General features: G+C 42.5%; 1 protein-coding gene across 3 annotated transcripts in view; it reads right to left on the bottom strand.

The window, feature by feature from the left end:
* PFKFB4 (6-phosphofructo-2-kinase/fructose-2,6-biphosphatase 4) overlaps positions 1-27,410 on the bottom strand; it is a 305,232-nt gene that overhangs the window by 131,368 nt on the left and 146,454 nt on the right. Inside the window, exon 1 of one of the 3 annotated variants that reach the window (XM_078661629.1) lies at positions 25,968-26,156. The exons of 1 other annotated variant lie outside the window; for it this stretch is intronic. In XM_078661629.1, coding sequence (XP_078517755.1) covers positions 25,968-26,067 — 100 coding nt within the window. In that variant the 5' untranslated portion in view covers positions 26,068-26,156. Of the gene's footprint in view, positions 1-25,967; positions 26,157-27,410 lie in introns of those variants that run through there. One more of the 3 variants, XM_078661630.1, reaches the window with a different exon arrangement.

The following is a 27,410-nucleotide window of genomic DNA, read 5'->3' as shown; positions in this document are numbered from 1 at the left end:
GCTGTAAATAAATAAATAAGCAAGTACGACCACTGAAGTGAAAGTAGACCTCCGGTAAATTAAATAATTAAATAAGCGTGGCCGCTACTGTTAAAGTGGACCGCAATGGAAATGAAAAAATACATGACTAATAACAATATAAAAGGCGGGGACGTGCTGCGATGTCATGGGTAGAATAAAGTAGATCAAGAAAATAGTGCTCATCGATTAGATAAGGCAGACCGTGTAACAACACAAGTAAAAATTCCAGTCGTTATGGGAGGTTACAAAAGCAGACAATGCAGTACCAAAAATGTAAATGTAAAATTGATACTTGTATAGCGCACTACTCACCCGCAAGGGTCTCAAGGCGCTTGTACGAATACCGCTGTGGAACCCATCCGGGCTTTCCCTGTGAGGTGTCCACTCCTGGGCACCCCCAAGGTGGAGGCCAGGCATCCTTAGCGTTGTGGGGGCCGTTGTGGAGATTAAGCAAGCTATTGCCCAGAGTTGCAGAGTGGGACTCCATGATTGGAATAGGCACCGAGGCGAGAATGATCAGGTCTGTGGAATTTTTGAGCTCAAGACCCGCCGAGGCGGGGAATTGAACCCTGGTCCCGGGCTAGACCTCTGCATCAGGGTCTGCCACTCTAACCATTGAGCCACACTTCTCCACCCGACTTACCAAGGAAGAACTACTAAGCCTATTCACGAATGAAAAGCAACAATTTCAAAAAGGACAGTAACAGGAGCCAATGGAAAAGATGGGCGAGAAATGGGCAGAACTTCTATGCCATACCTCAAAACAACATTCCCCGCAGAGCAACGTATGCACTGCCCAAGCTCAACCTTAAAACATTTGGGAAAGGGAGGAGAGGCTGTGATATGGATAACACCCCTATTACACTTCTGTCGCTGTGTAGCAGCTGAAAGAGGAGGCAAATGATTTGGGTCCATACACAGCAAGGTTATAGATAGGTAAAAACTGAATAACGGCGATGTCCCTGCCTGGCAAATTAACGTGTGTAAGGAACAGGTGGCAGAAAGCGTCGCTGGACAGCCGAATGGCCAGTTAGTTGCATGGTTGGCTGTATTGTGCATATGTTCAAAGTCCTGTTTTAGTGTGTGCAGCTAACCATTACTGAGGCAGAGAAAGGGCACAATGACCTTCACTCAACAATAACAATGTGTAAAACACTGTAATATGCACATGTGCATAAATAGTACGTAAGCTTTTAAAAAGCAAATCATGCTTTTTTCCTCCGTGAAGTAGTCATATAATCAATGTCTTCATAAAACTGAAAGAATTCCACCAAAACCATCACTTCTCATGTCTTACCACCAAATGCCAATGTCCAGTTGTACCACTCAACCCCACTACACCAGGGGCTTCATGATCCCCATACACTCTGACCTTCACAACACCTTCCATTTAACAGCCTCAAAAAATGGGTTCAACTTAGGAAATTGCATAAACTAGGTTACTGGCTCGAAACCCATCCCTCAGTTTAGATCCATATCTAGGGGCATTTCCATTATTGATGTAAATATTGTATTTGTTCAATATGTGCAGTTTGAGAACTACACGAAGTGCAAGTCTTAGAAATTTATAAAAAGACAGCTTTATGGCCAGGTGAGAAGTTAATTATGAGAGTGTTTCAGGATTGGCAAAGGGTGATTTGTGCAGAGAAATGGAAATTTAGAAGTAAGTAGCACCTAGATTGTACATCATATGTGGAGGTATAATTAAAGATGCTTTAAAAAAACGTAATGCTTATGTCTAGTTTGGACACCGAAGCATCTTCCAAAGAAGAAAGCTCATGTCAATGCTTTGCCTACTTCGAAGTCATGATTAAGTTTCAGTAGATGTATGGGGTACTCCAGCATTTGGGGAAATTCTGACCCTTTATTAGGTTTCGCCCGTCGAAAGCTGCGCACCGCGCAGCTTGTCGGCGCAGGCGAAATCTAATGTTTACAGTATGTGTGTGTTGTCCCACCCTCTCTTTCCATTGGCTAGCTCCATAAATGGAGGCTAGCCATTGGAAGAGAGATCTGCTCGTCATTCTGCGAGCAGATTCGTGGGCGTTCCCGCGATTTTTACTCATCCTGCCCCCTTGCGCTCGTCATGCGGCGGTGGGCGGTCGTTTATTTATTTTTTTTTCAAGCTTTGTTTTCGCCATTTTTAAAGTGTCGTTTTCAGGGGTGGGTTGCGCGATGTCTCGCTCTCCGTTCCCGCCCCCCCTCCCGCTGTCTGTGTGCCCATTCCTGCCCCCTTCCCGCTGTTCGTGTGCCCGTTCCCGCCCCCCCTCCCGCTGTCTGTTCCCGCCCCCCCCTTCCCGCTGTCCGTGCGACTGCTATTGTCGGCGGTTACTTCCCTGGCTGTTTGTTTGGAGATTGCATTAGTGCTGTACTCTTAATTCCATCTCAGGGACAGCATAGGTCTATGTTCGTTTATTTACGTTCTTTTTTCGGAATCTGTGTTTCCGAGGTTATTAGCCTTTCCTGTACTCTTCCCACGCCCTTGTGCTCCGCCCGGCGGCCGGGCTTTGCTCCGTCGTCCGGCCGGGCACAGCCAGCCACTCTTCCCCCGCCCTTGTGCTCCGCCCAGCGGCCGGGTTTTGCTCCGCCGTCCGGCCGGGCACAGCCACAGTCATCAATAAGGTAATTAAAATATACATGTCAGGCAACAACCAAAGGCAATTGAGTGAAAAGGTCCTCGGTTTATTTTTGAGGGCATCAGCACACACAAATGTTTCTGCAAGGCGGAACAGGTAATTTGTTTAATACTTTTGACTTAACGTTTTGGTACACAATTAGCGACATGATGAATGACTTGTGGCAGTGCCTTTTGACAGGTTAAACACCTCATAGCAAGCAAAGGCCATTCACGTACATCGTATGCTGTGGCAGTAGAATGTCTAAGATTGGCATTCCTTTTTTTTTTTGTGAAGTATCAAGGGCCCCCTGATAAGGATGAAGATCCTGGGTCAGGGAAAACATACAATGTGAAGGTATACACCCAGGCTATCTTTACAACAAAACACTAGCTATGTACTTGCACACACTGTTACCAAACGAAGAGAGTATAAACTGTAACACAAAAAATCAAATTGATATCAAAAACCAGTTTGTTTTAATTAAAAGAGGATAGATTTTTACAATAGAATTTTGTGAAACATGATGAATTGATATAAAAAAAATGATATATTTTATAAAAAACACATGAGTAAAAAACACATAAAAAACACTGGATAGACAATGATATGTGTCCTATCTAATGTTGCTGTGGCTGTTGTATGTCAGTCAACGCGTTTCGACACGTCGTGGTGTCTTCATCAGGACAATTATATTTTCAGCCAATATATCTTGTTAGACTTTTATTAAAAAAAGGTCTTTTCATTCTTCAGCTTGGGACAGGAAAAGTGAGGCACCTTTATTTCTAATATGGCATGTGAAACCTTTAATTTAGGGTTTCACTGCTCCCTTCTCACTTTAACGTATTTTCAGTCTTTCAGGAGTTTTCCCGGTTTAGAGATTTTCTTGTAAGCGTTTACGGAATGGTTTTCCGAATATCAAAGGCGACACACTTAGAGCAGATTCCACATGCCGATGCAGATTGCCAGACTACCGCGTGCGGAGCCGATGAAAGTTTCCAAACTCCCGCTAGCGGAGTCGATGTTAACACGTAGCTTTTCAAAGCCTTTCTCTGAGAGAGAACCGCCGTTCAGTCTATCATTCCTGCAAACAAAAAGCGGGCAGATCGCGATTGTTCTCACAAGAGCCGCCGACAGCTGATGCGATTACTACGAGAAAGAGCGCCAAATAGACTCCGGAAAAGATTAAGACGAGAGAGTCTTGGTAAAAGCACGTGAGACATATTGCAGCTCTCCGTGGTTTCCAAAGAAAACCCGACCGGCTCGCCCTGCGCCAGCTTGTTTGCAGGAATGATAGACTGAACGGCGGTTCTCTCTCAGAGAAAGGCTTTGAAAAGCTACGTGTTAACATCGACTCCGCTAGCGGGAGTTTGGAAACTTTCATCGGCTCCGCACGCGGTAGTCTGGCAATCTGCATCGGCATGTGGAATCTGCTCTAAGTGTGTCGCCTTTGATATTCGGAAAACCTTTCCGTAAACGCTTACAAGAAAATCTCTAAACCGGGAAAACTCCTGAAAGACTGAAAATACGTTAAAGTGAGAAGGGAGCAGTGAAACCCTAAATTAAAGGTTTCACATGCCATATTAGAAATAAAGGTGCCTCACTTTTCCTGTCCCAAGCTGAAGAATGAAAAGACCTTTTTAATAAAAGTCTAACAAGATATATTGGCTGAAAATATAATTGTCCTGATGAAGACACCACGACGTGTCGAAACGCGTTGACTGACATACAACAGCCACAGCAACATTAGATAGGACACATATCATTGTCTATCCAGTGTTTTTTATGTGTTTTTTACTCATGTGTTTTTTATAAAATATATCATTTTTTTTATATCAATTCATCATGTTTCACAAAATTCTATTGTAAAAATCTATCCTCTTTTAATTAAAACAAACTGGTTTTTGATATCAATTTGATTGTTTGTGTTACAGTTTATACTCTCTTCATTTGGTAACAGTGTGTGCAAGTACATAGCTAGTGTTTTGTTGTAAAGATAGCCTGGGTGTATACCTTCACATTTTAAGATTGGCATTCCTCCTAGGTCAGGAAAATCTCACCTATCCAGGGAACTGAACCAACTTTGGTGTGGTACTTAGCAGTGCACACAACACTAGACGGTGTCCCGTTGAACATGGAAAAACGCAAACGTCTGTGCTGTTCTAGTATGCCAAGCAAGCACCATTATCTGAACCAATCAAAATAGTAGTAACTGGAGGCCTCTGATATTAGTTCATGTATTAATGCTTTACCAATGTGAAGGGTGCAGGGACTGGATGGTAGCTGGTGCTGTCCAACACTCAGTCATACTGTCTTGCGTGAGCGAGCATGTGCACCTTTTACTTCGAGTGTGGTTCTTAATATTGATGTTTTTCTAGAGCATGTAAATCATACTTGCGTTCTGCAGAGCTCGTATTTTCTTTACATTTTTCCAATATATTTGAGACCGCACTCATTTAATATATTTTTCAGTAATGAATAATTAGTCCTGACCTGTCTTCTGTGTTTATTGTTCCACTGGATTATCGATTCTTGCTGTTGGTACTTAATAATCATTGGGATACTGCAGTAATAAGCAACAAAGATGTGTCACCTAGCCCTGTTCTTTGCAAGGACCTACTTCCTCTTCTAGTCTCAGCTCAAATGTTGGTGCCTTTTGTGTCTTCGAATTTCTTCATCCTTTTAGATATGGAGTCACCTTCTTTTAAACCAGCTGCCATTACCCAATCTATAACAGTGCTGTTTTCTCCATGATTTCTCTGACTTTTCTGTATACCTCTCCTGCTGTCCGTGCTCCGTGTGACTGCTATTGTCGGCGGTTACTTCCCTGGCTGTTCGTTTGTTTGGAGATTGCATTAGTGCTGTACTCTTAATTCCATCTCAGGGACAGCATAGGTCTATGTTCGTTTATTTACGTTCTTTTTTCGGAATCTGTGTTTCCGAGGTTATTAGCCTTTCCTGTACTCTTCTCCCGCCCTTGTGCTCCACCCGGCGGCCGGGTTTTGCTCCGCCGTCCGGCCAGGCACAGCCAGCCACTCTTCCCCCGCCCTTGTACTCCGCCCGGCGGCCGGGTTTTGCTCCGCCGTCCGGCCGGGCACAGCCAGCCACTCTTCCCCCGCCCTTGTGCTCCGCCCGGCGGCCGGGCTTTGCTCCGTCGTCCGGCTGGACACAGCCTGGTGTTTTTACCTCCTTGATTCACGGACCGGAGCGGTCTACCGTTTGGTGAATCCTTTCCCATTGGCAGTGGTACAGATCCAGAGGGGATCTTGCGTGGACGAGAGGTGGTGTGTTTTCAGGACGCTACTACATAGAATCACGGTAACAGCGTATTACGCTGCCTTAACTTACCTTATGTTGGGGAGATTATTGGGACGTATGACTAATATTACCAATTATATGTAGATGACCTGAGCAGACAGCAAGATGGAGACTCGCACTTCTCTGCCCTCTGTCTCAACAATCGCGATCTGCCCGCTTTTCCTCTCTCACCCTCTTTGGTTATTTTACTTCGTCCTTGCCTTCTCTTTATTGCCTTTTTCTCTCCCACTCCTTCTTTTCCCTCTGTTTGCCTGCAGTCATTCTGTTCTCTTCTCTCTCCTGCCTCCCCTCTCGCGCTTTACTTTATTCCTCTCTTTCTCCCTCTCTCACTGCCACACGGGCCTGTGTTGAAGGGCCCTGCTTGACACACGGCTCTTCCGGTTGCAACACACAAAACCTCCCCCTTTCAGTGGAAAAGACTAAGGTTTTGTTCCTGAAGCAGAAGGGCGGTCTCAAATCTATGATTTCGCTTTTATTTTTTGCAAGCTTAAGATAGTCAGCGGGGTGGGGTGACGCCGGCCTCCTAAAAACGGGCCCTGAAATGATAGCTCTGTTCTGTGGCCGAGGCCTCCTGATTTGCATGAAAACGCCTTGTGGGTTTTAACGAGTGTCTGGACTCGCGGGCCTCAGCCCTGGAAACCCCACAGTGCACATACATCTTGTAAGGAGAGATTAAGCTAATGGCAATGTAAATGACAATGCCATTTATTTATCCGTTTTCAAAACCAACACATAAATACACATTTTGTCATTTACAATGCCAATAGCTCTAACTTTTCCAAAGGCGAAACCATTGCATTGTAAATGCTTGTCTATCTTGCTTGTGATGTTTTACAGAGCTCTAAATGTCATCCTGTGATCACTTCAGAGCGCTAACTCGTCAAGAGAAAAATTGGGATGAAGGGCAGAGTCTTCTTTAATTGTGGTTTCCTTAATGGTTATCTAGTCTCAGGTGTACTAGGTCTTGTATCAGTCTGTAAAAAAATGCTGAGAGGGCTGAGCAGCTTAAACTAACACCACCCATCCCTATGAGAAACCATTCATTTTCTATTCTTAACATGCAGACCTGAGCCAAAGGTAGCAACTTCCACCCCGACACCATCAGGACTGCCCAGGTAGGAAAAATAATCAGAGCGGAACTGGGGATTCGAACAAACCCTAATAACACCTCTACCTCCAACTCCTAGCACTCATACCTAAAGCAATCACGAATCCACAGGCCCTGTAGAGATGTTTGTGGGATAGGATAAGGGGCACGCTTAAAAGAGGGCACTTGCAGCACAGATCTAGAACTCAGGTTAAGGGCCATTAACACCAGTTATACCCCCAGCAGCAGACTATAATACTATATTCTGGCTCTACAATGGCTGCTTCCCCAATCACGAGCTTACTGTTAAAACAAATTTAAATAACAGTGTACGATGGCAATCTTTACAATATCTCTTTGCTTAACCCTTCAACCTCAATATCCTGCTACGCACTTTAATGTGCTTGAGAGTCCATTGTATTTCAGTTTCTTGTATTTCCAGAATTGTTTTATGAAGTGTTGCAAGGCTGGATTTCTCAGCTATTTGGAACTGTTCAAAAGAATGTATTATTCTGTTAAATCAATCGATTGATTAAGATGTATGAAGCTTTCCAGTCTGGGAAGCCAGGAAACTGATTGGTATTCAAGAAATGTTAACGACAATACAAGTCGTAACTCATATTCGCTAGTCGGAAACAGTTGAAAATATGGTTTACAGTAACAGACGTTATTTCCTGACAGTAGCTTCTTAAAGGGCACAGCTTGCTGCATTTATGCGATCAATGACTCGCTGAGACACCCAATCACTTCACCAGTCAGGATCAATGGCCATGGCCGGCTGCAATGCTGACGTCTCGCGATAATTGGACAGCTTGATTGGACTTGAACTCTGCGTCAGTCCCTTTCCACAAGCCATATGCACATGTCGGAAAAGGCAGGTTCACTGCTCAGCAGGCGAGAAGGTCGCGAAACCACACAAGCCAGAAGGACAAACAAATCTTCAAAGCAGAGACCACATGAAATTACACCGATTCATTCCCGAGGCTTAAATGCATTACAGCGGTCTTTAAACCAGTCTGTCGCATTAAATCTGGCCACTGGGTGTGAAAAACCACCAACTAATTAAATTCAACTGCAGCTCTCATATTTTCAGCTGCTTTCAGAGCGTTCAAATTGCCAGTCTGTGTCTAATACCACCTTTTGCAGCACCCTACAGGCCAATTAATAGTTATGTAGGGTTGGGAACTGGACAGCTGCTTTTAAATGGGTTTATCCACATTTGTCTTAGAAACTATTTTCTTGTTAATAAGTTTTTTTCGCACTTACTTCCGGACATTAAACCTAATTTCAAATACATATAGAAATATACGCAACTCGATCACTTGCTGAAGTTTAAAGAATTTAAAAGCATACGATTAAAAATAAAAGGTAGCTCCCCTTAGGAATGGTCTTTTGAGTAATGTGTGGGTCCACAGGTACGATGTGCTCCTTCCTTATCTTGGTCCTATGTGTATTTTGAATCCTGCTTGTCTTTGTGGGGGGTCTGCGCACAGTTCTTCGTTTCTTTTGTCATTTTTTAAATAAAAACAGTACCCTTTGATATTTCTATTGTCGTTGATTCATGGATACTTCGTTATCAGGTGCATCCTGCCGGCTCGGTACCGGTTGGTACTGTAAAATTTCAATAAAATATGGTTTCAAAAAATAAAAGGTAACAAACCTAATATCTTGCCGTTTTACAAATCACTTGCTTCCTCAGTTTAGGCACTGGATACCGAAGCTAAAATGAGTCACAGTTCTCCAAGTGAATAGTTCTCACTTTTGCTGCCTCCAAAAGGTTAAAGGCGGAGTAGGCGCTGCTCGTCTAACCTGCAACTTGTATGCTGCACACCCTGGAGTACATGGCAGCTTACACGTGGTTCACATTTATACCAATGAAGCAACCAATGGAGGACTAATGAAATGATTTAAGTTCTATGATAAACGGTTATATGTTTAACCAATAGAGTTTCCAAAGTTTCTTGCAGAAATAGTATATATTTATTCAACGAAAAACCTTGTTTAGAGGCAATCACAGTTATGCACTATGATTGGTTATTAACAATGTATCAAAAAAACTACAATATTTATTAAAGAAGCACCAGTTGAAATGAGATTATAACTTAAAATCTACAGATCATGAACTCTTTCAGTTTTGATGTGCATTGTAAACATGCCTTCCCCTTCGCATTTTTGATGAACCATCAATTACATCAATCATAACATCATTATTATTATTTATAAAGTTTTATATAGCACAAACTAGACCCTGGAAGACATCAAATAACAACAGGAGAGCCTATATGTTGTCAGTACTTGTTGTAGATCCAGAAGGTATTCAAGAGTGCGCTAGCCATTCGTGCTTAGAGCTCTAATATGCCCCCTGTTTGCAGTAAGAGTGTTCTTTTATATTTATATTTTATTTTATTATGACAATGTGTTTCCTAGCACAGATCCTGGTAGGTGAGCTGCATCTGGTTGGTACCTAACTCGCTCAAGAACTGGGATCAGGGTAGAATTTAGTTCATTAAGAGTAGTTTGACTTTTTTAAAGGAAGTGATTGAAGGGTACATTCTAATTGCCGGGGGGCAGGGCAGTGGGAACCACGCAGGTGCTCCAGCTCCCCGGCAGCTGCAACAAGAAAGAGGGGCGCAGGACTCAACCTGGGGCACATAGGCTTGAACTTATCCCTACAGGAGTGCGGATCCGATCAGGAAGGGGCTCACAGAAGGGGGTCTGGACTGATGGGGGCTCCCTGAAAACCTCCTTCCCTCTCTGTGAGCACCGGAAGGACGGGCCTGGACACCAGCATGAGGCCTACAGGAACTCCCTGCACAACACTATGCGAACCCAGTGGTGTGAGAGAGGAGAGACAATGACCGGACATGCCAGCTGTGCCCGACCAGGAAGCGGTGGGGTCGTTCAGGTGGGACTGCTTGTGGCACCCTTGGGTAGAATGGGCCTGCACTTGGGTCTGGGGTAAGACGGGTGCCAGGGCCTACTATCATATGAGCGCTGATGGCGCAGAGGTGATCCGTATTCGACTGCACAACTTGAGGCCAACTACTCCTCGGCCACTGGACTGCACAAGCCTCCCTCGACTGGCCCAAGCTACCTGCCAGTTCTGGGGATTGGAAGGTCTTCTTGCGTGTACCTACTGCGTTCATTTGACCCGCTTCCCCAGCTGTAAGGGATTGAGACGTCATGAGGAGGGTCACCTAGTGTTTGGTAAGCCATTGTGGTCACTGATTGCTGGGCATTGTGCTAGATGAATTGGGTCGCCGCCCATCCGATGGTGCAGATGCCTTTATCCATGACTGCACCGGAGCCAGCGAAGGTAATGCTGGACCTTGATAGCAGAATGGACACAGTGGTGATCTAATTGAGCTCACTGCGAGACGATCAGCACAAACTCTAGGATAGTGTCGCACCAATTTAAACTGCCCTCAGGACCATCAAACTGACCACCGTGAACATTGATGTCTGCGTCAAGGAACTTATTAACAGACTTTGCGTAATGGAGAACAGAGTGGAGGATGCCGACAGACAGTCACACTGCATTAATTTATGTATTTTCGGCTTCCCAGAGGGTAGAGAAGGTGCAGACCCCATTGTCTTTTTGAGATCTGGTTGATCTCCTCTGAGGCACCCAAGGGCCTGTCTCCCTCCTTCACAGTGGAACAGGACCACCAAGTGCCCATGCGGCCCGCCACACAAAGTGGTGGCTAAACTTTCCTGACTATACCTTAGCGGTCAAGCACTGCCGGGACTCCTTCCAGGAAGTGAAAAAGTTAGAAACTGCCAGTCTCACCTATTCTTTGATATGCCCAGCAAAGCTGAAAGTCATTGTGAAATAACACCTATTTTTTCACGGAACATGGTGATGAATTGTACTGGGTGAATCAGTGGCGATATGAGCCATGGTAGTTAGAATCCTCACACCATGCAGACGCTTGGCTAGCTCCCAGCGCTGGCGAGGATGACATTGCCATAGTTGAGCAATGTAGCCGGTAGCGGGTGCGACCATGCTGGCCCTTGCCAGGGAGGAACAGATTCTGGTTCTGGTAGCCGCAAACAGCATACGAGATAAAGGCGTTGCCCAGGCCACAGATGACTGGGGAGTCTTGCTTGGAGACCGGGTCGTGTTCTTCTTGCTCAAGCGGCGTCTCAGTCCTCCTCCCCATAGTTACGCTAGAAACGGCAGACATCATTGCGAAACAGCTGCCAATGGCATACTTGACCCTGCAACCTACATGGGAATAGCCGCATAAGCATCGCTGCAAGTGAGCGCCTTGCTGCCCTGGCTCGCCACCATACATCATACTGAGTTCACTAGGCAGGAGCACCTGCTGTGTCGAATCCAGATGACTCCATATGCCTCGATTAACAACTCAGAATAATCCTCCCCCACGCTGCATACCACACATATGTGATAGATGGAGAGGGGAGGGGGGTGGGGGAATCAGCTTGGGCAGTCTATCTCCTGTCAGAACCATATGGTTATTGCACGGACACAATCTCGAAGACATGCATTGGTTTTTGAGTAGTGAGATGTTGCCGTCCTGAGAATACGAGTTGGGTAATTTGTTTGATGTTACATTTGAGCTTCACATCATGCATTCAAACCTATGTGCAGACTGCTCATTAGTTTATTTTTCAGAGGACTGGAGCCCTAACCACCTACATTTCACGTACCTGCACATTTGAAATTACTAAAAGTTATTGTTCCCAACCGGGAATATCAAAAGGTACGGGCACGGCAAAAAAAGCACCACTCTCTCCACCAATGTCAGGAGGAGAAGAGCTCATATCACATTTTTACAAGAGACTCATCTCACCAGAGGAGAAGACCTCCTGCTCCAAAAACGCTGGAAGGGCAAATGTTTCTGCACAATCTAAATGAACTACGCCAGGGGGACACTTGTATGGATATGGCCGTCAGTACCCTTTGAGAGTACAGCTGTTGAGACTGACCCAGGCAGGGCATTACTTGCTCGTAAAGGGTCAACAGGATAGCAGGACTGTGCTACTGAGTGTCTGCCTTTGACGTTGACATTTGAAGTTCACACATCATTACCTGTGACCAGATGGTCCCATCTGGCCGGGATTAATGGAGGGAAAATCAACAGCATCCAGAACCAACACTTATATACCCCTCCCTCCCCCCACACTTCACTACAATGCGCGTCATACGTGGCACAATCGCTCACACACTGGCCCTTAGTTGGCGGTTGGTGAACACTATATCTAGCCGCCAGGCACTACTCTTACTTACAGCCACATGATTTGCACGTCCCCCTCGAACGTATCATTTGTCACTCCACTATACATACAACTTAGGCAGAATACATGAGTAAGAACCTTTCCACCCACAACCCACTTTTGAAATGTGTCATGTGGAGGGGATCCCATCCTAGCAGTGCCAACCTGTCGCTTAGAACAAATGGCGCTAGAGAAGCTCACGATTTGCTAAATTCGGATTGATCAAGGTGCCAAAATTCAACCAATTTCCTATGGCGGAAGAATGCAGCTATTGGCTTCGATGAGAACATTGAATGCCTTTAAAATTTGTTGAAACAGGATTCTTGCAGGCACCATATTGGTCGTGCACGTTTTAAATTTTTTAACATAATCGCAGTCTATCGCGACCTTGCAGAATGGATTGTCCTACCAATTTCCTATTTGAAGCATTAGGCAAAATCTCGATGAAAAATAATGTGGTTCATTTTAATGTCATTTTCCTCAAAAAAGATATTGCATCAAGAAAAATTTTAATAAACGTACAAAGTTGTCAAGGTGGGATATTTGCTTTGTTTGCCTTACTTTGCAGGCATGGTATGAAACTTGATCTCCCTCTTTTAAGGCTCTGTAAACTTTCGAATAAGAGTTATGTTGCACTACTGGCATTTGTACAGTGCAACTTGCCTCTTGGGACTGCCTGCTTCAGGCGTCTACTACGTGTTTCCAAGATTTCTATTACAGCATGGGATACAAAGATTTGTTTCAAGCAAAATCTGCAGAATTTAAAATAAAATTACATTCTTAAGTGTCCAACACATCTGGAAAATATTTGCAGAAAATGCAAGTGATCGGCATACTGCAAAATCAAGTAGTGCACTTAACACCAGTGAAAAATATAAACAGAACAATAATAGTGCACGGATCCATTTTCCGGAAATATTTTTCAAATTAATGAAAACTCTATCCGATTTTGAATAAAATCATAAAAAGTACAATCACAAGCACGACAAAGTTCATATAGCAAAATAGTTTCCTCAAAATCGCAGTAATCAGAACATTTCCTACAATGAAAATTACAAATGGTCACAATACATCGCACTTAAAGAAAATGTAATAACATAGAATACTAAAACCAGTTAAACTTCCATTAATTTATGCGCTCTCACTACTGCTTTTTGAAAAACACTCAACTAACATATCTTGTCGTGATCTAAAAGTAGCAGAGATGGCAAAGACCTTGTGCACTGTCACAACGCTAGCTTTTTTTTAAAGTCTTTAAATGTAAGTTAAAATACAACTTGAAATGTTTTTAAAATAACATTAAATGTAATAATGATGGAGAAGAAATGTCATCACATTGACAAGCTGGCAAGCTACTGCTATACAAACGTGACCTAAGAGGGAAACAAAGTAAACATCAAACTGGCCACACCCTGAAGCGGAGAAGCAGGGAATACAGGCAATTAATACTGAATCATATGCATGTAACGAGGCTGGGAAGCAAGCGTGATGCCCCCATCTCGGGGATATCCTCAGTAGCTTTTGTTTGGTGGGGAATTACGATTATTAACCCGTCGCATGCTTGCGTCGGCCAGCACTACCTCCCGGGTGCTGCGCACTTCCAACGGGCGACGCGGCCCGCCCACTGCGTCGAATGCCCACACTGCGGCGGAATGTCCGCCGCGGTAAACGGGTTAATGTAAAGAGTAAACAATAATGGAGCCAGGAGACAACCCTGGGGTACGTCCCAAGAGAGGACAGAGGTCATGCCAAGTCCCCCAAAGTGCCATAATAATCTCTGGCAACCAAATTGACATGAAGGGTGTGGAGAAAGCTAACTAATAAAACCTCAACTCCCAGAAATATTTGTTATACCATACACCAATGAAAGTTCTCTATTACTTCCCACTGTAGGCAGGTTATGAATACATGTACAATGACAAAAGGGTATACAGTGTTAACCAATAACTACAACTTCTTTGCAAGGTTTTCCGTTTAGGACAAAACGTAGACCATTACACACAAAAAAATGCATAACAACATCTTCTGGCATTTACGAATTTACAGAATTTGTGGCACTCCTGTCCCCAAAATCCATTAAGCTCCACATGAACACTTAAAATTAACATATCAATACAGTGTACTATATTTTAAAGTCAATCTCTTCTATTCCAACTTATGTGGTATTCAGCACTTGTTGTACGACCAGATGGGCACATTGTTCTGATGCCAGAACTGTTATCAATGTAATTCATGTCATGTTTTTCTCATGGCCAACGTATCGTACCTTTTCAGTGCTCTTATGTCCGCTAAGTAAACACTGCTTTATAAAGGTAGCTAATAAATCAAGCAAATAATATGAAGTAAATAAGACTAAAGACTTGTCACGCAAGATGCACAATTTAAAAAGTATCTTGGTTTGGACACTATCACTAGAAACTGCACTAATCTAAATAGGAATTTCGGAATAGAGCATTTTCTCGCATTAGATAAAATTATGCAATTTGAGCCAGAAACATTAAGTCAGAAGAAAATCCAGCAATTTGTGAGTACTACATAAAAGTTCTAGAAAGATCTGGTTAAATCCAAGACCAATTTGAAGAAACAACAGATTCTCATAAGTTTATTTGAACTCGTAATCAATGTGGGCAGCAGACTTTCAGTTTTTTGGTCTTTCATCAATTCTGGTGCACCAACAAGGTGTTGAGAGGAGTAGAAGATCCATAGGTCGTCCCCAGCTTCAAGCAAAGGAACAGGTCAGGTAGAAACGATACAAGAAACTCTTGTCCACATCCTAGTACTGAGATGCTCAAAGTATAGGCTGGGGGTCGCATGCGTCCCTCTTGAGCTTTATATGCAGCTTTCTGGTGAACAGCAACACTGGGCTGCTCTTTGACGGAGCACGAAAATTCATAAATCATGCAAGCATGTATTTCAACTCTGAATAAAATAATGGTAAGAAAGCTAAGAATGTATTTTGCACAACTTATTTCGGAACACAATCACATATGGCACCAAAGCACACACATGCCAATTAGTATCTCTGAAGCTTGCCTTTGTTCAATGTTTATCTTTTTCAGACACCTTACACTAACCAAGTAAAAATATGAGGAACTGTACAATTTTGTTTAAGTGTATTAACACGAAAAAGCGTTTCACTTTCGATTATCGCTTGCATTGAGAGGCATTTATTAAAAGTTATATTTTACTTTGTAACATTAATGCTGCCCAATCTCACATCAATGCCATTAGTGAATCAAGAGGCTAGTCATTTGTCAGGTGCACCTCTGTGGCGCCTAGGCGGTTATAAATGGAACAACATTAAAGTTTATAAACTCAGACACAAAAGAAGGCTTTGTACAACAGCCATCTTGAACTTGTGTATTTCAATGTTCTCTCATTTGAGGTAATAAAGAAAAGGAAGGCAACGAGAAATAAAACAACTGCCTAGGATCACACAATTTGGTCAACTCAAGAGAGGATGCCGGGACTGCTCCCAGGATTTCTGGTTTTACAATGTACAAATCAGCCAGTAGAGGAGTATCTCAAGTTTTACATCAAAAGTTAGTGCACGGTCTTTCATTCTTCGGGATTTATGTTATAGCGTGGGGAGCAGACAGAAGCCATGTGAAGGCTCGGTGGCCCATACCATGTACATGCTTTGCTTTCCACTGCACCCACCTTACACCACATTTGACTCTCTGAATGCAGCCCTCAGGCATACAATAGACCATACCTTTTGGTCCCCAGGGAAATGTTTGTGAGTACCCATGGTCTAGTAGAGCACATTTTCGCTCCAATGAGATTGCTTTAATGTGTGACATGTTGACACTGAGCTATGTGGACAAGAGGGCATCTATCTACTTCTTTCAGCTCAACGAAGACAATGCTACCTGAAAGTACTAGATACCTGGGATTCGCAGTTGACAAGGGGGCAAAACATTACCTAAATGGTCACAGCAAGCCAAATAGAAAATTGCTCAAAATCATTTTTCTTTGGAGGAGTTAAATAATTCACCCCAGAAGCAAAATGTAAAACCAGATTTCAATCCGTAGTCTGATCTTTGGTGGTCTATGAAAATGCCCAAGATACACCTTACAGTCAGCTTTGATCACACAACCTCTGTTCTGATAACACTACAGTGGCTACCCACTAAACCTATAATCTTATGCAAGTGGGCCTTACACATACAAAAGGTACTTCACTCAGGAAATCGGACTTATGAAACAACAAAAACTGCTATCTCCTATATCCCTAACTTCCTTTTAAACCGTGGACATTCTTGTACTGGAAAACTCTCCTTAAAAAGAGAACACCCTCACAATCCTCCAGATGGAGTGCTTTCAAAAACTGGAATTCTATACTCCCGGGGATACCGACCCCATCTGATGAAAAAAAATTTTTTTAAAGATCAGTCACCTATTATTCTATCTTCAGTGCCAGCACCAATTTTTTTCTCTTTGCCAGAATTTCGCAGCATCCTCAGCAATCGCTTGTAATTTTAAGAAACTGTTTAGATGAGTTTGCATTAATCTCAGTTTTAGGTTTTTCCATATAACCTGTCATTCTTAATTGTGTTCTATTTTTGTACACTATTACTTAAGTCGTTCCACATGTTCTGTACTGTTCCGACACTCGCACGGGAGTGTTAGGTGCTACATAAAACTGTTAATAAAGAAACTGCTAAAAATAAATACTGGGTCAATATTCAGGCAAAGCTTTACAAGGAGATTGGGGGTACAGTGAGCTAATGGATACACATGAAATCTCCCCTGCTCACTGAACAGAGTAAAAATAACAAAAAGTAGATTTGAAACCAATCTTCAAATGTGCAAACAAAACAAGCATTGGCATAGCCAAAAGGTCTCGCATTTGGGACCTTATTAGTTTAGCCATGCATTTTTGACATTGCAAATAACAATGCCAAACAAAATTGCTAACAAAATGTAGCAATGTTTGTTTTAATACAGGTGGTGTCTGTGAGGCTTTAGAAATATATTTTCTTGCAACTGTCTCACTCTAGTTAATCCTGATTGATTTAATTTGTGTACAACTGTGTTGAATGTATGTAATCCTTTGTTTAGTACCCTAAAAAAATAGTCTTTTTAGGTGCGTTAGAGACCCCTTTCCCAATGACCTTAGGAGGTAAATCCATGTTTGATTGCGCTCCCATTTTATACGCTGTATTTTGCTGATCTAAACTTTACTTTGTTCCTGGACTGATTCCGTAGTTTAAATGAGCGTTGCACTGTGAAACATTGATTCGCTCATTATGACTATATTAGCTGATTACTGTATGATTTATTGATGGAAAATAACCAGTTTGGTTTAAACCTTCTAGGTAGGTCCTTTCTGTAGTATCAAATTTGTTCATAACGTCTAAATTTAAATCATCATTTAGAATGTTCTATAGAGAAACAGTTCCAACATTAGCACCAAAATCTGCTAAGGTGTTAACACCGCTCTTCTCTGTATTTCAGTCGCTCAAGAGACTAAGGTGGAGCACTGTGTCAAAGGCTGTATTTCTGTGCTTCCTCTCGAAAGCAAAAATAACCTAATTACCACCAACCATGGAACACCATGATAATTTGCAATTCCATCTCTGGTTCTAATATGTAAGGAACGTGCATTATCCTGTATTCAAAATATACTGTACCCCAATATTCCAGGACTTGAGTCAGATTAGTAGATTATCCAGTTTTTCAATGCTCTGGTTATTAGGCGGCACAAAAATCCAACTGTTATTAAGCTTAACTGTTTTGTACACCCCCGTTCGCTTACTTAAAGCAGCAAATAATGATTCTTTTTTTTTTTGTAAACTCTATTTGTCATTTTCATTCTTAGCCCACAAAATATGGCACATACAATATGTCTATGCCTCCTTCATATCTATTTTGGAAAGACATTGAAATATGTATTATCCAAAAATTCGATATGCAGTAGTTTTTCTATGCCTCGTCTTCCGCGGGGTATCGAAATACAGACCAAAACATGATGAGGTGGCATGAGATGGTGGTCACGTGATACAGGGTGACGCCCAACGTGACCATTCTTCTTGTAATAGCGATAAGCGATCATTGAACGGAGCCACCAGAATCGATATACCAATGACACAGATCTAGGCCAAGCGGCTGTCCTCGACGAGGACCTACTCATGGGAAGATCCGCGGTGCACGAGAACGAAGGCGCTCAGAAGGAGGACACAGGAAGCACCGTGTTAGTGGCGTAGGTACAGGCCGGGAGGCTTTTGTCGACGGAAGTCTATTCACCAACGCCACCGTGTACTGGAAGGGGCCAGAAGTCTACTCACCAAAATAGCCCCCTTGGCATGGCTGGCTGACAGGGTGCATTCAGCAACCCAAGGTCTGGACGCTGCGGAGGGGGGGACAGTGAGCAGGAGGGACATGCATCAGGTACATTTTGCCATTCTGTGCCAACGTTACCTCTGTATTGAAGAGTAATTGCATTTATATATCGTTTCATGCACCGGACATGGCGCTGAAGCGTCAGCTAGGAGAAACCCGGCGTCCTAAACACACTACGGGAAGGCCCAGCCTCCCTCACCCACCCACCCATACTGCGGCAGGCCTGATCCGGCCAGCTGCTGCAGTGATGTGCAGGAATATTCTGAATGCCCCCAGGTGCTCCGGGCAGAGCATTATGTCAATGTCAAGCCGGGCACACACAACGAGGCTGCTGCATTTCCTTCTTGCTAAGGAAAAAAAAAGTATTACTGCTTCCAGGGAGCATGCGGTCAAATTACAAGGCAACTCACACGGCCTGCCAGACACACACAGAGTTTCCCTTGCGGGAGCGAGCAGGGGCACCATCGGTTTGCAAGATAATTACAAACAGATGTCGCCAAAGCTCGCTCCCGCGAGGGAAACGCCAAACGTGCACACGTTGCAATTGAAAGCAATGCAAAACGTGCATGTTTTTGGCCAAAAGAGCTGATCGATTCCAAAAGGTCTCCTCCTATGTAGCGAATGCGCGCTGCCTAGGCGAGACCTAAAAACAGCCAGGGAGCAGCATGCCCAACTAACAGCTGAAGCATTGCGCGGAGCTGCTCAGTTTCACTGGACACCGTGTCCCTCTTCTGTTACGCGACAGCAGAAGTATCCATGCAGGGTTCTTGGAAACATTACCTGAGGCCAAGAATCTCATGACTCATCAGGATGTTTGCCAAACCAGCTCAGACTGCACAGGTGTGACAAGGGAATCTGCTGCACAGAATGCCTATTTTTTCTGCCTGCTTCACTAACACAAGAATTGGTACTAACTTGGATAGAATCATGAGAAATGTGTACATCCACCATCAGATGGGCACCAAAACTTAAAAAAGCATTTTCTTCCTCATTTTACTTGTTTCACTGAGAGTGAAGCAGTCCCCGATTAAAGCATTCAAGAAATCACTGTGTTCGTGGGATCTGCAAAGAATACCAGAGCCAGTCGATGCGGACAGAGAAACAAAAGATTTAATTTAATGTCCTAGAAGCTATCTGCCCAGACACAGGACACGTCGCCCCTTCATTTCTTGTGGTAAAACGCGAGGGAATATGCCATTTAAATCAAATGGACACACATGTATTTCCAAACGTGGAAGCACCACCAATCAGGTGGCAGTGTTGCCTCCAGATACCACAAATGTGAAAATATACGGGCTCTTGAGCCATGCTATGCTAAATGTTTGCATCAATTTCTCCCCAAAACTGCAAACTTCAGAAAAGGCCATCTGCACTGCAGGTGTGGACTAATTTCAAACCCAGTGGTACTGTGACCCTCATGACTAGATCTGGTGCTGTGGAAGTACCCAGCTGCTGTGCCAATGAGGAAGAGGAGGCGTGATGCCCTGAGCAAAAAAGATATGCCCCTTACTAGTAGACCAGATTTAAGTTCCAGCTTATCTTTTTTGCAACCCAGCTAGAGGATAAAAAGCCTGCTCAAGATCGAAGAATCTCCTCCTGAACGGCTGCCAGACCAACACCAAGAACAACAACTTTCAAGACAGATTTCTTTTTAAATGCATATTGATGCCCTCAGGGCACCAACTTTAGAAGGTTAAATATTTAGGGGAGGGGATGTAGCCTAACGGCTAGAGCGGTCGATCTCTAATCTGGGGAACCAGGTTTGAGTCTCGGCAATGACGTTCAACATCCTGTGATCATGGGCAAATCACTTAATTGCCCTGTGCCTACAAAAAATGAATGTGTCCTTGTAACTTTTATAAATTTCTTAAATCTTTTTTAACATTGTATTGACTAAAATGTGCAATTACTTCTTAAAAAAAATTAAAAAAAAATCTTTTTTCCTTTTGTTGTAAATGTAAATTTGTGGTCCTCTGTTGAGTACCTATACAAATAAAAACTTTTTGGACTTGAATGTGTCCTTGTGTGATACAACTGGTGCTCATGTAAAGCGCACTGATACCCAATACCTACAGGGGGGGAAAAATGCTACGTAAGTACCAAGGTTCCCTTTACCCAACAAACGAAAACCTTGTCCCACAGAGGAATGCTCACTCGGTCATCCTCAAATCTAGAAGCACTGACTGCAAATCTGGTACCCATAGGTCACTGTTTACCAGAAGTCCAACACAGGAAATCTTTCCCACTACAAAACCGCAAGAACTACAGACGAGCACTGATGTTCACTAGGACCTCAGAAGAACAGTGATTTGCTTAACCTTTATCTAGATGAAGAGACCAAGATAATATTTATAAGTCACACACTGATCAAAGACCTGCTTACTAAGGACATACGGGTGCGACACCCTACATCTTTAAAGTGAAAACCTACATCTTCAGTCTTTGGTCTCAAAATGTTGATACGGGGCCCTCAATAATAAAAATAGAACCTGGGATCTTAGGGAATTTACTACACTCTGGAAAAAATGTATTAGGCAACGATGAACATAACTTCTTCATGTGCTTGCTACCTTCATCTGTTGCTCTTAAAATAAAACTTATGTATGGTATATAATACTGCCATAAAGAAACCTTTCAAAAGGAAAGGAATTTACATAAATAGTGCTGCTACAACCACCCTAGATTTGAGTCTCTAGGACATTAAAATACAGAACGAGAACAAAAACAAGGACAGTGGCGTAAGCATTTCACATTCTGATTGTAGTGAAAACTGAATCAAATTGCAAACTGCAAACATTGTGCCTTCCTTAACTTGCCAAAACTTCTAAAACACTAGGTAAAAAGCTGCACATTTATCTTTCAGAAGTTATTTATCCATGGAAACAGGGTTACATAAAGAAACATTGCAAAATAAGAATAAGTATTATTTGTATTAGCATAAATAAAAACAGAATCTCGCAGCCAAATAGAAGCTGATAATAAATCCTACAGTGGATGAAATGCCGAAATCGAAAAGTTGCGGCCCTTGAGGGAATGGTTTTGTGGAATTAATGATCACTAAATACTGCCTCTCTTTGGACAAAGATGCCACATTCTTATAGTAATTATGAAAAATAATACTTCGGCAGAATAGGTGCTCAGTTTGGTTCTCCCGTGAGTTTTCCGGGATGGCATAATACTTAATGAATGGAGATTAGTTTTTAATACAACATAAATATTTTTTTGCTGCAAGCTTAAAAACAGCAGTTACAAAGTCATAGGATGCTATCAACTTCTCTTCCCGTAGCGGCATTTCAATTTCCACACAGGTGGGCCTCAGTCAGTCCGCTGATGAAGGGTACGCCATGAACTTTATCTCATTGGGGCCAATGGCCCGAAGATGTTGGCCTAATGCCAAACTGATCTCCTTTATAAACCCACCATCTTAGCAGAGAAGCTCACAATGTATGAACTTTTCGTATACATTAGCAATTTTTGCTGTTCTGGATATCACCAGTCTGAGCTTTGAAGAGTAATGCACCTCCCGCAAGGTAGTGGAAGAAAGGATTAAGAAATCTGCTTCACTATTCCTATTGCTATGGCAGAAATATATATTCATTCCACTTGGCCACTGGATGCAGACCAGGAAGTGGGGAATAATTAAATTTAGTATATCCGACTTTGTGGTGCATTTGGTTTATCTTGGTCTCACCAAGCCTTTTTAACAATAACATCACCATGTAGTGCCCATCATTTAAAAAGGTACAATATACGTGAATGTGTATGATTATTTGAAGACTTTGCTATGGTTTCCACTGCAAGGATAGTGAGAAGATGGAGACAAACTGGTTGAAGAGACAACACGGATAAGATAGGTTTCTCTACAAACAACCACACAAATGAAATGAGTGTTTTTAACTTGTAGAAAAGGCACATGTCCTCCATTATTGATCTTTGCCATTGACCAATACGCTTTATGGAACCGGTTGTATCTGGTTAATAGAAAAGACAAACAACAATCGAGTGAAGAGTCAGCGATTCTGATTGTTGCCACAAACGATAAAAGAACTGTGGCCCATAGTTTTGACTGCAATCGGTGAATTACAGTAGAAAAATAATCATTGAATAGGCAAGGCCAGACTTTATCCTTAAGTATCAGTAAATCATCCCATATGAAAAGAACGTGTGCAAGATTATTTCACATTTTGAGAGGGAACCAAATCAGTATGAGGATATGAAAGAAAAATCTCTGGACTGGCTGCGTGAAGAACAGGCCTGTCATATTTTTGAATTTGTGAGAGGCAGGCAACAGCCAGGTCTGTGCCAAAAGATATGAAGAAATATTGAGTTAACATGGGCCCTTTTCAAACATTATCCACGAATTTCAGTACTTTATAATGAACCATTCAAAATGAAATAGGAAACTAAAAATGCTTATTAGTCTCATCAGGCACCTTTACTTTAAAGCTGTACTTCTGTGGAACTTGATTGTTAGTCCTTTGTGTGTGGGGTTGGGGTATGCTCCCTTAACAGACCCTTCTCATAGATATATACTAATGAATATATATTCATATAAGCATGACTTCCCTGTGCCACTTGGTGATGCGCCATTCAGCTGGGATATGTAACTGCCCCCTTCCCTGACTATTTACTTTCTCTAATAAGTTTACTTTCAATATCCCCTGGTGATAAGTTTCCACACCACCCACTCCATTCATAATAAACTGCATTTCCCCATCTCCTATTGGTCACTTACTTTGGCTCCAACAGCCATCTTGTCATATCATCCATCACCTGGGAGCTGCGATTCCACTTGCATTCTAGATATCACATCCTCGTTTTGGGTAATTTGCTGATTTCGCAGCCACCAAATCAGGCCGCGAGAAAGCTATTCGCCCACACGCTATGGCGAGTCAGATTTTATCAAGGGGAGCTATTTTTAGGGCCTTTTAGCCCATTCTAGAGAGTCGACAAAGAGCAGGTGTTCGTTTCACTAAGAAAGAGAATGAGCAATAAAGATAGCTTTAAACCTTGTTATCATCTCGTCACAGTTGCTCTGGGTTCAAAGACAGAGGTCAAATGTCATCTTATATCTTCTTACAATATGCTATGTTATCCAGAAGGTTGGTGTTTACTTTTCTTTCTTTGACTTGCACAGTTAGAGGATTTTGTAAAGTGAACTGCCTGACAATCGTGCTGTACAAAGAATGAAAAGAAAGACTGGAGGATGTGCATGTTTTTGTAAATCAAAACATTTCAATAGCTTGTAAATAAACTGTACAAACATTTTAAAATATATCTCAGTAGTTATGAAAGCACATGTTTTGCAATTCATGAATGATGAGATTAAAACAGATCAGAACACTTTACTTGGTGATGTGCAAATAATTATTTTTGCTCACATTTTCCACGGATTGTCTATACGCTACATAGTTTTAGCAGTACAATTGCATGTTAGTGTGAAAGTTTGTGGCTATTTCAATTAAAAATGTGCCGTTTATAAATGTCATTGATCTATTGCATCATGCTTTAGTAATGTATTTATTACAAATGAGTTTTTGAACATGAACCTAAAAAACATTCCTGCCCCCACACGGATGACAATGCTATCAGTGTGTATTTTTCACCGAACGAGGACCGCATTGACGACCCGTCTCCTGCATTATCGAACCGCACTTATTACGTGCTTTGCTGCCAGGCTATATAACCGATTTAGGGTTGCCTGCCACGGTATTCACAACTTCCACCGGGGACTCTATACTAGTCCCGTAGTGTGGACTGTACAAAAAAGTTATTTATGAACTTTTTATAAAAAAGGCATGTACTGTTTGTCCTGAAGATGAACTCTGAATTTATATAGGGTTCGAAACGTCGTCGACCTAGTCACACTATATGCATATTTATCATGCCAATGGTTGCAAGCAATAGTGTGTTGTTTGTACTGTCTGTTTGTGAACTATGATACACAGACTACCTTAATTGCCTGTATTTCCTGGTTTGTCTTTCTTCTGTGTGTGTTAGTTGGGCATCGGCTGGTGTCCTGCTTGTATCATACCATATTACCTGTGAATTCTTTTTTATCAAAAATTAAATACTGTCCGGCTGGACAATGAATATAGTTGCTATTTAGTCTATATTTATTCTTTGTTAATAATTCAATTGTCTAGGGACCCTTGTCCTGTGAAAAAACGTAACTACCTAAGGTCCCTAGCCTATCGCTTCCTTGGGTTCCCTTGAGTATTAAAAATTATCAGTGAGCTAAGAGGCAAGTCAGGGGTCATGTCTACCTTATATGAGGGCTAGATTCTTATACTTTGAAGAAAGATTTAGACTATTAAATCAAACCGGTTTTTTTGTACAGAATTGCATAACTTGCATACTTGAAGGTGCTCTCATATGTGATAATGAAGAAAAAGGCAGCTCTGTAAAACAAAATGTTTCCCTGGGATTACACAATTTGAAACCAGTTTTTGAATCAAGTACATTACAGTTAGGTTGAGTAGATGATTCATGTCACTAGACCTGCAGGTCTGGTAACATTTTTATGATTTTGAAAGGCCTGACTAAATATTCAAGCTCCTCTGTGAAGCAACCGTCAAGAGGAGCTAAAATCATTGCCTTCCTCCAGTTCATCACTGGCACTGCTTCCTGTTTCGGACTTTCGTGTGATAATCCATTCAGAGTTTTAGTCTTATTTTGTTTTAACCAAATAAATTAGATAAAACCATAAACATGTATGACATGAAAAATGTGCACAGTAGACCGTGTAAATATTGCAGCTTCTATATACATATGGGTACTTATATAGAGTAACGTAATTAATCAGGTCAAACTGTAACAAGCATGATGCATTTTGCATTTTACAATGATATTTAAAAAATATGCCCTTCCCAGCCCTTCTCCATCTGACTGATCTCAATCCTCATAGTACGTTGAACTCCAAAACATCTTTCTCAATCTTTCACACCTCCTTTAAACCACGAAACAACTTACTACTTCCTCTTTTCAAATCCACTCCTTTCATTCTTTCCCAATCCAAACTCTTCTAAAGACAAAAAATTAAAACCACAATCCTTAAACATTACACGAGTAACGCACAAGAAAAAAACAACACAAAAAATATACTAATCATTAATTTTGAGTTCTGGAATAGCGTCCTACTCTCCGCAAAACAAGCGCTTCCATTCCTCGCAAGAGGTTGTAAGCACTATGTGAACACGAATACAACCTTAAGACAACGGTATGTAGGTGGAAAGCTCGGGGCTTGGAACAGTGTCCCTAATGACCTAGGGGGAGGCGGGGGCATGAGACCCTGAAAGTATTAAACTCCACATTCTCAAGTAGGGCAGATCCCAGCCACTCACCCTTCCTCTGCGATGTGTGCTTCCCGGGCAGCCCGTTGTTGTAAGGCATCCATATTTTCTTGAGCGGGTTCTGAGTGAGCTCCCGTGGTGACACCGCCATCCTCGCTTATGCAGTGAAGCTCCTGCTGACACTCCTGGCTGGCTGCCACGCTCCCTTCAGTGCAGCTGCAGAGACTGTTTACTATCCGCAGCTCGGCGCCGTGTTAGCTCCTAGGACAGCCCACTCCAGCGGCGCGGAGGCAGGCCGTCGACACTGAGAGCGGGCTGGCTGAGCAAAGAAGCCTCGGCAGCGTAGTCACTTCCGACTGAGATATAATAAGTGACACTGCTTCAGTGCGTCGTCTTCAAATAAGAATTTCTCTAATAGTTCTGACGCATAAGTACTAGATATTAATTTATTTTATAGTGTACGGTTTCGTTTGCAAAATAATAAATGGAGAAAAAACATGGTATTTTTTCAACGAGGTTAACTAAAGAAGGACAGTGATCACTAATTTTGTTATTCCAACATTTGTGTCAACAAAACTTCTCACTGAACGCGACAGAAACGACTTTTAGACATGGCCGCGCCTTCGTAGACCTGAAACGTTCCGGTCCCAAAGGGGGCGTACCAACCGTTGTCCCTTTTCTGTGTCTTTACCCGAACAGCGAGCGAGATATGAAGCGCTGCGAGAGGCGTTGCAGTTATTGCTCAACACGCAAATAAATTGTGCTGTTAGGACATTACTCCCTGGAGTACCGCGGACAGTTTGACAGTCATAGCGTCTTTTTACCCTAAAAATAATTTAGTAGGCAATGTACCATGCATGTGCATTGCTGCTTGAAAGGTCGGCGGTGGGTTTTACGCTATCCATTTAGATTACATTAAAGGAATCTTCCTTAAAAGCAGTGCACCTCAAGAGTCGAATATCGTTTTTTTGTTTTTGCCAAAGTTCTGGACATAACTGTTCTCATGAATCTCAGTGGACATGTATTTCCTCTTATTAAAATACATTTGAAGAGTATACCCTACCGGCTCTGCCGCCAAAGCGACGGGCTATTAAACGGTGTTTACAAATAATTAAGTACAGTTCAGTTGAATGGAAAAGAAACCTACAACTCTCCCCGAAAATGGCTGACCCGTTTACAAAAAAAGAGCCGCAGTATTATTATATTACAAAGTGGTTAGTCTGTGTAGAAGGCGTTGAACAACTTGGGAAAGAGGACCCACTCTCCCTGACCATGTGAAACAGCGACAATGAGCAGCATCACTGTTGCCGCATTAAAACACCCTGCTGTTCTTACAGACGTGGCTCAGTATATGCTCCTCCCATTACTGAACCAAGCACTAGGATATGCGCTGCTTAATCCAGTTTTGCAACTACCTTCAGCAAACAACGATTAGATTAAGACAATGGGATAATTTCTTTAGTCGGTCGCTAACCTGTTACCTAACTCTACAAA

This window comes from Lissotriton helveticus, chromosome 9 (genome assembly GCF_964261635.1).
Source record: "Lissotriton helveticus chromosome 9, aLisHel1.1, whole genome shotgun sequence".
NCBI classification, from domain to species: domain Eukaryota; kingdom Metazoa; phylum Chordata; class Amphibia; order Caudata; family Salamandridae; genus Lissotriton; species Lissotriton helveticus.
The sequence above is the reverse complement of the archived record's forward strand: the minus strand, read 5'-3'. Positions and strand labels throughout refer to the sequence as shown.